The sequence below is a fragment of the Rhinopithecus bieti genome, unplaced genomic scaffold, assembly GCF_001698545.2.
Source record: "Rhinopithecus bieti isolate Rb0 unplaced genomic scaffold, ASM169854v2 scaffold_6513, whole genome shotgun sequence".
NCBI lineage: Eukaryota > Metazoa > Chordata > Mammalia > Primates > Cercopithecidae > Rhinopithecus > Rhinopithecus bieti.
In genome coordinates, this window is record NW_016805931.1 from 5,594,473 (window position 1) to 5,610,818 (window position 16,346).

Below are 16,346 nucleotides of genomic sequence, written 5' to 3' on the forward strand. Positions count from 1 at the left end.
GAGCTGAAAAGTGACTAAATGGTCTTCCAAGATACACTGGAAGCGCTCTCATGAGAAGAATTCACCAAATAAGGTGATCGTTTAAGGATGATCTTTTTTCTACCTCTTTTGTATGCCTTAAATTTTCACAATGAAAGATGCAAGACCTACAGAGAGGCATGTAGGGAGGAACAGAGACTGTTTTAAATTTCTAACATTTTCTTTGGATTTTCAAAGGTCATAATACCAAAGATAAAATCCTCAGATTCTAAAGAGAACTAATTCTTTAAACTTTCTTCATCAAAAGCAGGAAACATCTACCTCTAAGTCTACAATTTTGGATTATATTATGGCAAAAATGTTAAGCGTTGGAGGGTGACATGCTCAGACCAGAGCAAAATAAAATTTTATAGCCCTAAAGTGACAACTTCTAACTAGGCAATAAGTCTGGCTCTTTTTTCTGATAAACATTAACTTCTGCTTAGGATCATTTAATTAAGTGGAAGCATTTTCTTTATGCCAGTGGATTCTCAAGAAGCTACAAAGCAGTGAAATGAGAGTTCTACTGTTTACCTTGGACAAATGTAGGCCAACTCAGGTTCTCTTAATCTGGAACTTGACCGTTTCCACCAAGATAAAATTTTTTGCATTAAACAAATACAAATAGGAAATGTCCTAGCATCATTAAGTAGTCTCAGTTCCTTAAAGTCATGGCTCAGTTAATCATTTGCTTTCAGAATGTTTTCCTCCAAGAATAGGGAAATGTTTAATGACATATTTGTAATTATTCAAAATATTCTCCCTTTTGCCTTTACACATCTTTTTCAGATCACATGTCTCTGAAATTCAATAAAAGAAAACATTATATGAATAGTTTGATTTCATATTTAATTTATAATAAGAAAACTCCATAAGAGTAAGATGTGTTTGCAGTTTGGTCACCTATTACAGTGAGTGACTGTATGATGATAAAAGGAATTCCAAGCTCAAAGCCAGGGCCCTTCTTTTATGCAATAATACATACAACCAAACACCAACCAGCAAAACACATAAATTTGAACAATCCCTCAGAGTTTGTTGAATTTACTTGGTTAGTTATTAAACACAGTATTCAGTCAAAGGATTGGCATATGTCTCAGCAAATCCTCATTTTTTAGCAAACACAGTTAGGCATACTACACTTTATCTGCACATACTCATGCCTCACCCTTAAAAGCTGGATGGTCACTCCATAGAAAGGATGAAAGATGACCTTGGGCCATCACAATAGAATCACTGGTTATAACACAAAGTGTTCTCATACTAGAGAAATGTGTTTGCATTTGTGGTTTTTCTGATGCCTTCAAATGAATATTCCTACGTCACAACTACATCTGTTTGGATGCCTACCCCCTTGGGTAAATGAACAAAGGGATGTGTTCTTAGCATTTGCTTGATGGAAATTAACAATCGCTTTCATCCTTGCCTTGTGTAGCTTTCTTTGAGTTGCTCTATTTGCTTTTTGCCACGAGCTAATATAAATTTTAAAAGTATCATGACTGTGGTATCTTAAGAACGCTACGTAATTGGAAATAAGGTTTAACCTTCAGTAGAGCCCTGAGGATGTTCACCTTAAAATGTTTAAAAAAAAAAAAAAAGATAAAAGAAGTAATTAGATATATATGCCAGAATTGAAAGCTCATGGAAGGGAAGAACTTTCAGAATGTTACTGGTTGAAGTACCTAATGACGTAAGTTTAATTTATGATTTTGGACATGCCCAGAAGGTTTCATATTCAAGACATAAATTCCCTATGTTTTGATTTTTAATCATATATTTTCTGCATGCACTAAAAAACTAGAGTGTTCAATATCAGGCTAGTAGACTTATATGAATGAATGGTAAGATATAAACTAGTTGAAAGAATTTTCATCAAATGCTAACCAGGCCACATAGACAAACAAGTCTTCGTTTGTTGATAAGCTGTATACAGTCAGAAAACTGAAAGTTAACTAAAGGTTTCCCACAAGACTAATCATGATAGTATAGTATTAAAATCCAAAACCAAAACTAAAATGTTATATGTACACATGTTTAGAAAACAGATGAAAACAAAAGTTACTTACACTTTTGCTCCGAGAAAGCAAATCACAGGTATTTCTTTTCATCGTGGTGTTTTAAGTAACTAAAATGGGAACTAGTGTTTCCAATGTCAATGCTCTCACTGCAAGTATCCACTCAAAAGCCAACTGGAATGCTGAAAAGAAAAGGAAGGAAATGTTTAATCAAGTATATGATTAACACATGCACTTTGAAATGCTCTTAGACTGGGACAGTAATTCTTAAATAATTCATGGGAACAGGCTAAAACGGTACTGCATTTAAAACAATAAAAACATATACACAAGCAACATTTCCAAAACAGTTTTTGTTAAATGTAAGTTAGAGATTTCAAGCACCATCTGTTTTCTATTAAATATTCAACTCTACCGTTTTAGTGGCTGAAAAAAAAAAAAAAAAAAAAAAAAAAAAAAAAACACAGATATGGTAGCCATAACCTAAAGTTACATGTACAAAATGAAGATGCAAACTGAATTGTGTATATGTTGATTCTTGTTGGGACAGCTAGGGACTCGACAATTTTTCACTAAGGGATCACTAAGGTGATCCACTGCTAGAGGAATCTTATCTACATGTGAAGAAAAGAGCCCTCTGAGCAACTGAATCATTGCCTCTTGTTTCACTGACAATAATCAATAGTACATTAAAGCCAATCCAATAACTCTTCAGTAAATTTAGTGAGTTCCCTACCCCTTTAGTTCAAAGTGGTTGTAAGGAATACTTGAGAAGATGAGAACAAAAAGCATAAGCAATAACTGTTAAGTAGTAACTGTTATTTCAAGGAATCTTCCAGAGTAATTGCCACTTGAATGACATTGATATCCTCATTATCTAACAAATCTTTGCTTTCTTCTAGACACTACAATGGAGATTCTTCATTTTCAGTTTTGAAGATAGAACAAATCGAATAGCTGTACGTATTGTTTTCATTTACGATATTCTTTTACATCAGGACACAACCTACATATTTATAGGGTATATTTGCATGTGGGCTGAAGTGCTTTCAGGGAAAGAACTTACTGTAAGAGAAAGAGGATAAAAGGCCTGATCAAACCACAAAAACTCTGATATTGCAAGTTTAGGCTAATATTGTAGGTGTAGACTGATGTTAACAGTGGCATGTAGTTCTATCATTTGGGTTTGTTCTAAGCTTCTCAAAAAACATGTGCCTGAGACTTAAGGAAAAGAGTAACAGCAGTGAAGGTCTGAAGGAGCTGGTTTTGCTGAAATGATTGAAAAATATTAAAGTACAAAGTAGTATGAATTATACATTTAAAAGATGAAAAACAAAGTAACTATGTATCATTTAAAAAAAAAAAAAAACATACAAAATGAAAACAGAGAAGCCTGCAGGGAACACAGCCTTTTTAAAGGCTGAAAATACTTGTTTGGAATATATGTGAGTCACCCTCTCAAGTCTTCTCAAAATAAAATGAAGACACTTTGCAGGAGGTTAGAGGTCCCATAACAGCAAAGTAGAGGTAGAAACAGAGAAATAAAGTTCACTGCAGCTAAGAACATCTCTAGATGCAACTTGGGGACTCAAAGGCAAACAATGGACAAAGCCTTCTTCCAAGGTTGATAGAAATGCTTGCCTGAAGATTAAAGAAAAATGCACAATCAAATGTGAGTTGCTAAGATAAATACTGTTTCTCTGAGTGTGTACGGAATTTTTCTAAAGGAGCAGGATTTGAAGGGAGGAGCTGATCCACAAATGGAAAGTTCTCAGCTAGTACACCTCCAGGAATTGAATCACCTTTACAAATTAGCATCCTATAGGTCCCAGAAAATGTGGAATTATGTTACTCATTTAATTTAGGAATTGAACAGAAATAATATAAACTGTGAACAAAATATTACATATCTAGGGAGAAAAAATTTAGATAACAGCTGTGGGAAGCTTACATATTATCAGAGAAAAACTTATTCAAAATATTTATTTATTTATCCAGTATTTAATGAGTAGCCTTAGGGACAACCATGGAATAGTTGTCCTACTAGGCTAGTGACTCAGTGGTAACAAATCAGTCAAATCAGACAAATAATGGATTTGACCTGATAAGCTTTGCTGAATTAACCAGGTTTTTTAAAAATTTGCCTTGAAATCATTTAAAGACCATCATTAGCAGATACTTTCCTGTGGGAAATTAGAACTTACAGAAACTTCAATAGGTAAAGAGATTCAGTTGAAAACTGACTGCTGATGGAATAGCTCTTCTCACCCTGTATAGCTAGAAGGCACCTAGCCTTACTAAAAGAGTATAGACTTTGGAACCAGATAGGTATAGATTGGAATTTCAGCTTTCCACTGGCATTCTATGTAGCTTTTAGGTACATTATTTGATTTATCTGAACTTTTTCCAGTTCTGCAAAAGAAAGATAGTAATACACATATGTGTTTTCAAAATAAATGAAGTAAAAACTATTGTCTAGGAGAATGCTTGGCTCATAGGAGGTATTTGGATCTCATCATCATCATCATATATTTATCATCATCCATCATCACTACCTTCTTATTCTCTTAGTATCAAATAGCAAGCAACACCAGCCCATTCTTATTTTTTCTCCTACAAATGCTAACCTCTCTCAAATAATACATATGTGGGCAGATCTATTTTATACTAACCAGTATGAACAACCTATCAGTTAAAGGTCCAGGAGTAAACAGACAGCATACTTATATTAGGATAATTTACAGCAGGTTCAACAAAGAGACTCTTTAAGGAGATGTTGGTAGGGTAGAGGAATCCACAAAGGATGGCACAGTACTTGGAACTAGCAATAGCAAAGTTTTCACCCTAAGAGGGATGGGTTGCCCATACCTAGGAAAAAGCATCACCCGGAATGGGCTGCCTTTAAAATGGAAGTTGCTCTCTGGGACACAGCTAGCCTCAGGTCTCCCTAAAAGGAAGGAGATAAGAAGATGCACGCAGTCTCATTTTCCTTTCTCCATCTGTCTCCTGCTAGGACTCCCCACTAGCCAAATGCAGGCAAGCAGGAGGGCAAAGGAGGAAGATGTACATCTCACTGGTCAACCTTCCAGGGTACAAAGCCCCTCAAGGTAGGGCAGGGAGGAGAGTGGAGATGGAGAGGAAACGGTAGATGCACTCTGCAGTCTATGAAGAGGATTGCATGTTCTGCCACCTCATTTATCCTTAAAAAAATCTGCAATTTATCCTTAAACTTTCCAATAATCCTGTGAGGTAGACATTGTCAACATGTTATCCCATGGCACAAAAGAGGAAATCAGAACCAACAAATGAAGGAAATTGCCCAGGAAATGGCAGAACCAGGATTCACACCTGACAGATCTGCCTCAGAAGTCCACGTTTTTGTCTACTCTTCCGTAGTGCTTTGCTGCCAATAGCATGAACCAGTGCATCTTAATTATGAACAACTGGTAACCTCTGCAAAAATCAAAGCTGTGCCTAAACTAAAAAATGTTTGATGAAAAGGTTGACTCTCAGGAAGGCATTTATCCTAGTTCCTACAAGTTTCTCTCTCAGCAAAGATAATGTGGTTAGACTGCAGAAAGCTTTCTTCCTCCAGGTGCACTAAAAAGAAAGTCAGGCAAGAGAATACTCACACGTGCAATTTCATTACGATAGGAGTTTCCACATAAAGTTAATTAGAAAGAAGGAAGAGTCGGCTCCTTCAGGGAGAACACTTTAGAAATAAAAATGAAGAGAGGAGGTAGATAAGACAGCTAGTGCTGGAATATTCAGAGATGGAATTAGAGATGGAGCACCTGTATACATTTTGCTGTGTCGACGCAAAGGGAATTAAGACAGGTTCTATCCTAGAGATTAAAGATTTATATAGCAGAAAATGTCTTGAACTGGTCAGCAGATGAAGTAAGTTCTACTTTCATTGCTACGTCATATACACAAACTGTTTAGTATTAGGAAAATCCTTTCCCTTTTTTCTCTTGTATCTCCACAACCCACCTCACAGCATTGTTATGGGGATTAATCAGACAATATCTCAGAAAAAATTCTGGGGACTTTAAGTTCCCTGCAAATATAAATTTATGTATTGAAACAGCAAATGTCCCCATACATAATGACACCCTTAAATATAAGAATGAAAAGGGGTTCCAATCATCCACAAATATTAGAGAAGCTACTGAACAGGACATGTTTTATATATTTAAGAAGAATTCTTTATTCCCTCTTTTTGAACTAACATTTTTTTCTTCTATACAGCAAGTCAGTTCATGTAGTGACTGCTGAATTATAAAGTCACTCAGATGCATTGCTTTTAAAAAGTTTATTGAGCACCTTGTATGTGTCAGGCACAGTACTAAGCCCTCAGATAAACAACAAACTTTCTTGATGCGAAGGGAAAGAATTGTTTGGGTGCAGTTGCCTATGAGTGATCAAGGTGTAATGTATTAGCTCTGTCTCGAACTTACTGTTGTCTCCAACTCATCAAAAGATAGATTTTTCTAGGGCTGCATAAAGTAGACATCAAAATGAAACCAAACTTGGCAGTTTCTTCCCTTGATTAGATTCTAATCTAAATGAAGAATGAATGTATGTGGCATGGATAAGAAGAGAAGTTTGATCACAATCAAAGACAACTCCAAAGGAATATAATAAAAACAGGCTTAATTTATCCAGGTTTACTCACCAAAGTATCTGCAGGAAAGAAATTAGGAGGAGGCAATGCAATAACTAAATACTTTAAAAGTTTTTTTTTAAAAAAGAAAGAAACATACAAGGATGGAAAAGCAGATTTTTTCATGGGAATGTTTGAATTATTGCCTTGGGCTCTTAAATGTCCACTAATTTGCTCTCTACACACGTAAGATAGATAATGTGAACATCTGCTTCAGTTGGCCCTCTGCTACATTAGTGGCAGAAACAAGGGAAGAAAGTTCCCGATATCTCCTCATACCTTCTAAAATTGTGAATTAAAAGAAAGGACTTCTTATTCCAGATCTAAAGATGACAATAGTTATTTCCTGCTATTTACATTTTCTCTAGGGTGCTCTTTATCTGAAGCTATGCTTTATCTGAGCTCCTGCTAGAGGCTATAGAATCTGAGATGTAGAAAGAGCTTAGGATACAAATAGGGTAATTGAAGTGTAGGGAACATAAGCAGTCTGCCTAAGGTCATAGGACTGCCTGGGACAACACAATAATGAGAGGACCCTGTATTTCATGCCCAGTCCTGTGTCCAGCTGATGATACTGCCCTATGCGTGGCTTTTCCTAAAACTAGTTTCATCTGTCAACCCAGATGTATCTTGTAGTCTTCCCAGCAGAGTTTAACATCTTGAAACGTGCCAAAGTCAGTGCAATCTACCTGTAACCACAAGGATGGCCTTGTATAATCAGATGTAGCTTATGCTCAGTAGGAACTCCAGAGTGATGTGTTTCAACTAGAAGAGTCAAGTGATCTGTGATTTGCATACTTAATTTGGCCTTATCTCACATCCTATCTCCCAACACCAGCTCTCTACCCTCGTCAGGCTGGTCTCATCTCTGCAGCACCTGAGACACATGCATTTCTACCTCTTAGCCTTAGATTCATGCCCTTTAATTGTTGTTTCTTTCATTTTACAGAACTCTTTCTATTCAAAGTCCAGCAAAAGCCCTTATTTCTAATAACAACTTGCCCTGCTGCTCCGAGTCACATCGATTTCTACTGACTCTGAAGTCAAATAACAAAAAGTATGTTGTACCACAAACTTGTCTACTAGCTAACATTTTTTTCAATAATTGTTGTATGGGTTTAATCTCCTTCAACTGAGGCTTTGATGTGGTTTGGCTGTGTCCCTACCCAAAATCTCATCTTGAATTATAATCCCTATAATCCCCAGGTGACAAGGGAGAAACCAAATGGAGGTAATGGAATTATGGAGGCTCTTTTCCCCATGCTGATCTCATGATAGTGAGTGAGTTCTCACGAGATCTGATGGTTTTATAAGTATTTGGTAGTTCCTTCTGTGTTCATTCTCCATCCTGCCTCCTTGTGAAGAAAGTGCCTTGCTTCCCCTTTGCGTTTCAACATGATTGTAAGTTTCCTGAGACTTCCCCAGCCATGCAGAACTGTGAGCCAATTAAACCTCTTATCTTTATAAATTACCCAGTCTTGAGCAGTTCTTTATAGTAGTATGAAAACGAACTAATAATACAGGGTTGAATAAGGTACATTGTAAAGTCTCTTCCACACTGCAAGTTGTATGATTAAAAAATATAACTTCTACCAGGCATGGTGGCTCATGCCTGTCATCCCAGCACTTTGGGAGGCCAAGGCAGGTAGTTCACCTGAGGTCAGGAGTTTGAGACCAACCTGGCCACACGGTGAAACCCTGTCTCCATTAAAAAAAAAATACAAAAATTAGCTGGGCATGGTGGCAGGCACCTGTAATCCAGCTACTCAAGAGGCTGAGGTAGGAGAATCACTTGAGCCCAGGAGGCAGAGGTTGCAGTGAGCTGAGATCGCACCATTGCACTCCAGGCTGGGTGGCAGAGTGAGACTCCATCCCAAAAAAAAAAAAAAAAAATAGAAAAAAAAATATATATATATATTTAAGTTTGAAAGAATTCATTATCATTATTTTGCCTTTGCCATAGTATTAATATGTAACATAACATTGTACCACTTACAAAATATATTAAAAATTCGAGGTATCAGTCTATAAAAATGAACATTTTAATTAATAAGTAGAAATTTTGCAAAAGTGGAAATAAAATTATATCAAAATGTGGGATATATTCAATCTCACTATGAATGAAATGAAAATTAAAATCTCAATATTTGTTTGTCTTGCTTAAAATTATTTTACTTCTTAAAATAAAATAGTGTGTATATAATTAGATATGCATTTCATATATTACTGATCAGCTTTCCAAATGACCTAAGTCTTTGGATGGGAATTTGATAATACATACCAAAAGCTTTAGTGGTATTATACACTTTTATATCATAATTCAGGAAGTAACTTGAAATATGGAAAGTGCTTTGTATGCAGAAGCCTTCTAGCAGTACCACTTAAAATAATGAAAATCTGGAAACAATTTAGATGTCAAATAGTAAAGGAATTGCTAAATGAAATATGAGAAACTTCATGATGTACTATGTAATGAAAATCACATCTTTTGCAAGATATTTCAATTACATGAGAAAAGGCTTATGTTGTAATATTAAGTGAAAAAGTAGGATTAAAGTTGTATGTGTAGTATTATCCTATAAAAAGTTATGCACAGAGACAAGACTTTAAAATTTAGCAAAATATTAGTAGTTATATGTAGGTACAGTATTATTGGTAGTTCTGTCTCGTTTCTGTGTTTCTTGGCTTCTCAAATTTTCAACACTTAGAAAAAAATACTTAAAAGTCGGATTAAAAGAAAGTATTTGAGAGAATACAAAACAAGTTACTCGTCTCTTCTTACTTCAGACTATATACAAAAGTGCTAGTTTTTGTTCGTGGAATTGTTAGACTGCTTTCTCATTTGTTTGTGTTTGAGTACTCGAGTTTGCTATTTCATACCCAGTGTTAGACTTTGTTTTTGGGAATCTATAGACCAGAGAAAAGCCCCGTTGGAAAATAGATGGCTAAAATTAAGTTCTCTCTCCCTGACTCTGCTATCTTCGTCCTCCATTTGGGTATCAATTAACTTACCTCTTTCTTTCAGATCTAGTAATGGTGTCTATAAAAGGAAATCTTCAGGCTCCACTTCACCTAGGAAACCAATCAGTTGTTGAGGCCTCCCTGCCTGTGCTAGTTTCTGGGAATGCAAAATGCATGGAACATGAGACAAATGCAAATGAACAACTGAATCAGCAAGCAAGAGATTTGGGTTTTATAGGATCAACAGGAGCTCAATCTACAAAATAGGTTCATATTATTATAAGGTAGAAAATAAATGCAATGTAGGTAGAAAAAGCTGTCACAATTTTCAAGAAAAATATTTTTTAAATAATAAGTTAACAATAGTGCTCTTTACCTAGATTTAGTTTCAACAAGCTTTGTTCCCTTTCAACTATTTGAGCCTCTTAATGTCTCTCTGAATATCCCATCAAAAATTATGCCTCAGCTTCCTTCTTTACCCAGCTTACTCTGCCTTACCTCCTTTCCCCCTGTCTGAGAGGATGAGTGAGGTGTTTCTCCTCCTATGAGAAGTCCTGTCTTCTTCCTATGCCTGTCTTTCCTCCCCTATCTGTTCTAATTCTAACTGGCTCTCTCCCCTCAAGATCTAAATACTCTCTTGAGTCTCTCCTCTTGCAAAAAGCAAATCATCCTTATAACCCTATGTTCTCCCTCTTCGAGATATCATTTTCTTTCTCTTCAAAATCAAGTTATTCGAAAAAATGTCTATTAACTTTCTTTACCTCCTTATTCCCACCGTTTACCCCTCAACCCAATGCAAGCAAATTTTACTCCTTCCACACTTAAGCTACTTTCTCCAAAGATCCTAGATCTCCATTTTACAAAATCTAATAAACTCTTCACAAATTATCTGACTAGAGCTCTCTATAATCACATTGTTTTTGCTTCTAGAAACTCCCTCTTCCTCTGTCTTCTGCTGGTTCTCCAACCAACTGCTCAACTTCTACTTCATGGGGTCTTCTTATTTTGTCCACATCTAAAATATGGGTGATACCATTGCTATCATTTTTATCAGCATTTCCCAAATGTGACTGCATATTAAAATTAGCTAGGGAATGCCATAAAATGCAGATGGCTAACTCTCCTCCAATGAATCAGAACTTTGAGGAGAGGTACTCAGGAATCTACTTTTGGCCAATACCTCAGATAATAATCATGAAGGATGAAGAGCACCACCACTTTGATTGGCACTTGGGAGCCTCTGTTCTAGATTATATTTCTTGAAAATCCACTAATTTTCATTGTTTTTGTTGCCATGTCTATACTTTAACCCCCCACATACATATCTCATACACTGAGAGGGGTCTACCACTACTACAGTCTTCCGGAGTTTTATCTACACAAATTCAGGCACTTTCTAATGTTCTTCTTGTCACCAACACTGCCTACTTCAAGTCTACCTTAAAATCTATCAATTTATGCTGTAGGGGATAGCTGCCTATTTCTGCTTCAAGACTCAATTCAGGTGTCATCTCCCCCTGGAAGAGTTTCCTGATTCTCCCAATATCCCAGCCCCATTCCCACTGCTAGCCTGACCTAATATCCCTTTTTACTCCCTCCATAATGCCTCCTGAATGCCTCCCACAGTATATTTGTCAAATTACATCAAAATGATCTGTTTAATTGTACGTCACTGACAACCTTGCCCTGGACTCTAAGTCCCTTGAGGTTAGAAAACATTTCATGTTTATATATATAATCACAACATAAAATATACTTAGTAAATGTATACTGATCTCTGCTGAACTGAAAGAGAATTATGAGAAGAAAAGCACATTTTGTCTCCAGACTGAAAAGAATCAAATCATTTCCTTTGTAGTTTATGCCCATATAAAACCATCATTCTATTCCCTTCTCTTCCTCCAAAATGATAACAGCAAACTCTTTTACTAATTTATTCACCAGACATTTACTGGACACTTCTGGTATGCAATGAACTGTGCTCTAGGGTCCAGGGATGCAGAGATAAATATGATAAAAATCTGTCTCCACAAGGAACTCTAAGTCTAGTGGGGGACAGAGACAAATAACACAATATACTAACTACTCTGACAGAATCTCAGAATAGCTGGTGTGGGACCCCAGAGGAGGCAGCAAGTGATTCATACACCTAATGACTTCAAAGCCTGTTCCAAGTTATTCTGCTCTTGTGAACACTTCTCTTTAAGTTATTCAAATGCCATTTCATATACTGATGTTTTCCCCCACGTAGAGGAAAAGGAAGATGAAGGTAGACATTGACGGTTCCTTTCATCTCCTTTGTGCGTCTAGTCAGAACTTTGTCCCTGCAGAAAAGGCGTCTGTGGAATTCCACACCTATAAAGTATGCTATAAATGACCATTGAATGAATAATATGCAGGTGGTCACATGTAAGAGAACACAAACCACTTTCAATTTCAGTACAAATTTATTACAAAATAAATGACATTTTTGGAAATAAAAGCATATCATTTGGCTCCCCAAATAGCCTAATTCTTCACTCCCAAGCGTATGGAAATGCCAAAGTACCCACTCTTTCAATGCTCACCTTGACCAATATTTCAAAATGGCACAGCTCAGTCATTGAGCTGTAAATTAATTACTTTCCTCCGAGGATTCCATGCTTTATGGCCTTTCCCCCAACCTAAAATAATTTCAGCTCTCTAAAACACAACTCTCCACCCTAATTAAAAGTCCAGGGACATTCATATTAATATCTCATAAATGTAGGGTTTGTTGCTTGATAATACTTTGCTTTGGTGTTAGCCTCCCACAGCAGAGAAGAAAGTTACAACAAATGCTTTCTTTTAGCAACTTTTCTAGCCATACACCCTCCCACTGCCTCATTATGGTGCCCTTACTGCCTGGGTAGTGGGAGGTATCTAGAGCAGTTTTGTCCTGTGAATCATAGGACAGCATGGTTCGTAGTTTGCTGGCCTGAGGCCCAATGTGGAACGAGCCTCTGAGATGTGTCATCATCAGCTTGACTATAACAGATCCATTGAGAGCCTCAGGATAAAATTCTCTGAGTCACCATGAGGAAAATAAAATGATAGCAAGATGATCCCCATAAAATCTCTGGTGCAAGCTGCTTACTGTCTACAAAGAAAAGTGGAGTTCATCAAGGCATTGAGCCTTTTATTCTTTATAATGTTTTTCTGTCCCATATTAAAGTAAAATCTGCTGTTTGAATACTTGTAAATTTGAGAAGTATTAGAAATGGCATTTCACTGAGGGTTGTAGAATGTATGCAGAGACTATGGTCTACAAATCATTAATTACAAATCATAGTCTGTACTTTGTATCATGAGACCAACTCGGTTCTAAAACATGAACCATTCTGCCTCTCTAGCAAAAATAAGATAGACAGATGATAGATAGATAGGTAGATAGATAGATAGATAGATAGATAGATAGATAGATAGATAGATAGACAGGAATAGGTAGCTGAAAGAGAAAAGGAAAGGTGAGAGTGAGAAATAGTGAGAAATTGAGAAAGAGAATCCATGCTATAGATCCTGCGTTCTATTATGTGTAGCTTTCTCAATCTGAACTATAGAACCAAAATTATTATCTCTGGGTAATTATGAGTCAGATACCTTCAGAAGTTCCTTTTTAAAATCAACATACCCCTTGGTTCTTTAGTTGCTTCTATTTAATCAATCAGCAATGAATTCTAATTTTTATTCTCGCACAAAATCTACTGTGAATAGCCTCCTTAAGAAAAAAAAAAGTGAATTATTTTAAGACCTAATAATACTCTTGGTTTAGATTATTTGGGACACAATGAGAATTTAAATAAAACAAACCAGAGTTAAAGTAAAGATAAAAGAGACAAAAGAGGAATTGGTAGAGCATCATGCAGATCTTACTTGAGGCAGGTACATAAAAGTTATTCTAATGGGGCTTCAGTACAACAACTTTTATCCTAGCACCAAGTAAGTCAGGAAGTACCCTTAAGCTATCATTTCTCCCTAATTAACAAGTGCTACCCAAGGAGTCATTGCCTGCAGACTGTACAAACAGAAGAAAATCAAGGCATAAAATGAAGAACTTAATGTTAATTAAAAGAAACATAAACAAGGAAAATAACACAGCCAAGAAACCAAAGACTATGAGTAGAAACCAAAACCTCTCAGTCCTCTGTCTCTTAGGAACCAACAGCCCATTAGCATCCTTGCAAGGGAATGAGCCCACTGTGATGGAGTCATTAACACCCACAAATTGAAAACTGTCCATGCCCCTTAGTTTGGAGCAAATTTCTAACCAATGATAAAGAGCAGTTGGCTTTTGACATTAAAATAAAATAGCAGAAAAAAATTGGGGCAAAGAATTTGTTTCTTTTTTCTTTTCAGAGTTTTACTGTTTTATCAATTTATATAGACATTAAAATAACAAGAAACAAAACCAAGATCTAGTAGAGCATAAACTATAATATTTTCTGCCAATAGAGAATCATTTTCAATATACTCTTTTTCTTTCATAGTCAGTGTATATATGGTAGATAAAATAAACTCAGCTCCTTCAGCGTAGTACCTTGTTTTAACTGCTTTCGTTCTTAAGGAGATATTTTTTTCTCACCCCATTATAAAACAAGAACTCTAAGATATCTCCTAAACAAAGGTAATTTACATAAGAGATGCTAGTTTAGAGAGATGAAGAGACAAAACTAATCAGTGGAATTTTAAGTTTTGGAATCAGTCATGTTCCACATTCTAAAGAATTTGGAGTCAAATTCTGTTTTGGCCATTTTCTAATTTTAGGGCCATGAGAAACTACTTGACCCTTTTGCATGTCAATTTCAGGATCAAGATAAATGTAGATATTGAAACTCACATTGCAAGGCTACTACTGTGTAAACTAAATGATGAACTTACATGTCAGCGTATATAAGCACTGTACCTAACTCTAAGAAGGCACCCCTTAAATGTGAGCTTTATATTACTTTATCCCCTGACATGTGTTTAACACCAAGAGCCTCAGTGAGCTCTAAGAATCAAGGTAAATTACAGTTAGAATTAATCCTTCAAAATGTAGGATAGAGGAGCTCAAAATTTATTGTAAAACCTATTGGTGGTATAGTGAAGAGCCTTGAATTATGTCTTATCCTTCTCATCTTAGAATAAGCAAGCATTGGGTTTTTTAGGAGATCCGGATTTTACTAACCCTGCAAAAATGTTTCATTAAAAATGCACTCTTCCCAGGATTGTTAGTCTGCTATTACACTGCCACAAAATGAGCCTGTTCTAATTCTAGAGACACTCAATTATAGTACACGATTTAATCTTCAGTTTCTGTGTCCAGGCCTAAGATTTTCCACAGTCATCAGTGAGGTCAAATGAACATTTCAAACCTTACACCCAGAGATTTGAAATCCTTTTCATTCTGATGCTTCCTTCTTCAAGGACTCATTCAATGAGCCTCAAAATGAACCATCACTTTTCCAGTAAGATTTTAATTGTAACACCCTCTCTGAACTGCTAGGACCAAGCAGATACCAAGCTTCATAGCAAATTGAAAGGCTCTGAATATAGAGAAAGAACAAGTGGAAGATCTGACACACGGAAGAAAATTCACCTCATTTCACCAAGATCTTCTGATTATCCAAATAGCTGTTCAGAGCTTGGTATCTCTAACTGGAGCCTGTGCTGAATCATTGCCATTTGTGTGGCACCCATCTGGCACCTGGAATTAGATTTTGCTCTCTCTTCATTCATAATGGCGATAAGCGATGAATGAGGGATTGCACAACAGAAAAATCTCATAAATATTATTGTGTTAACAGATGAATTTCTTAATGAAAATGGAAAATGGCAATTTCTTTTCTAAGGATCTGGCTACCCTTTAATCATCTCAGCGCTTATTAGTTCAATTTTTCAAAAGGACAATGATGCTTGAAAAGCTAGAATTTTCTCTTTAAAAATATCTTTAATTCACTAAGAAGTAATATAAGCAAAAGTATATAAATGAAAAAGTAAAACCAAATTTAATGTCTGAAACAGAAGTAGCTGAATGAAAGAAACTTAGTATTAAAAGGGTCTTTCAATTTCTAACTCATCTAAACTCTGCTAGGATGAAGATAATGTTACAACATATCATACCATACCAAGATATTGTTACAGATTATCTCATTCATAAATATTACTAGGAAAGAGATCCCATATTCCCGGCAAGAGTTGGCTGCCAACCTAGTTGGCAAAAACAGATGTAATTCCTATTCTTTGCTTATGCCAAGAGAACAGAATAAGAGCATTAAACCAGCTTCAGATACTTCAAAGTGGAGGCAGAAGAGACAGGCACCAAATCATCCCAAGAGCACGCAACTGGAAAATGGCACATGAACCAAAGTCCACTTCTCTCCTAACACTATGAGAACAATCACAATTTTATTATTATACTTACAAACACTTATGGGACATTTGCTATGTGCCAGGAAATGTTCTAATTACTTAAAATATATTAACTAATTCAATTCCCACACAATTCTGTGAAATAGTTATCATTTTTTTCTCATTAAACTTTTTTTTAAATTTTTTTTTATTATTATACTTTAAGTTCTAGGGTACATGTGCATAGCGTGCAGGTTTGTTACATATGTATACTTGTGCCATGTTGGTGTGCTGCACCCATCAACTCGTCAGCACCCATCAATTCATCATTTATATCA

General features: G+C 36.0%; 1 protein-coding gene across 3 annotated transcripts in view; it reads right to left on the reverse strand.

Annotated features, from left to right (window-relative positions):
• Positions 1–16,346, reverse strand: part of LOC108531006 (cAMP-specific 3',5'-cyclic phosphodiesterase 4D-like) — a 533,042-nt gene that overhangs the window by 191,750 nt on the left and 324,946 nt on the right. For all 3 annotated transcript variants that reach the window (XM_017874246.1, XM_017874245.1, XM_017874244.1), the window contains exon 2: positions 2,085–2,215. In XM_017874246.1, coding sequence (XP_017729735.1) covers positions 2,085–2,126 — 42 coding nt within the window. In that variant the 5' untranslated portion in view covers positions 2,127–2,215. The remainder of the gene's footprint in view (positions 1–2,084; positions 2,216–16,346) is intronic.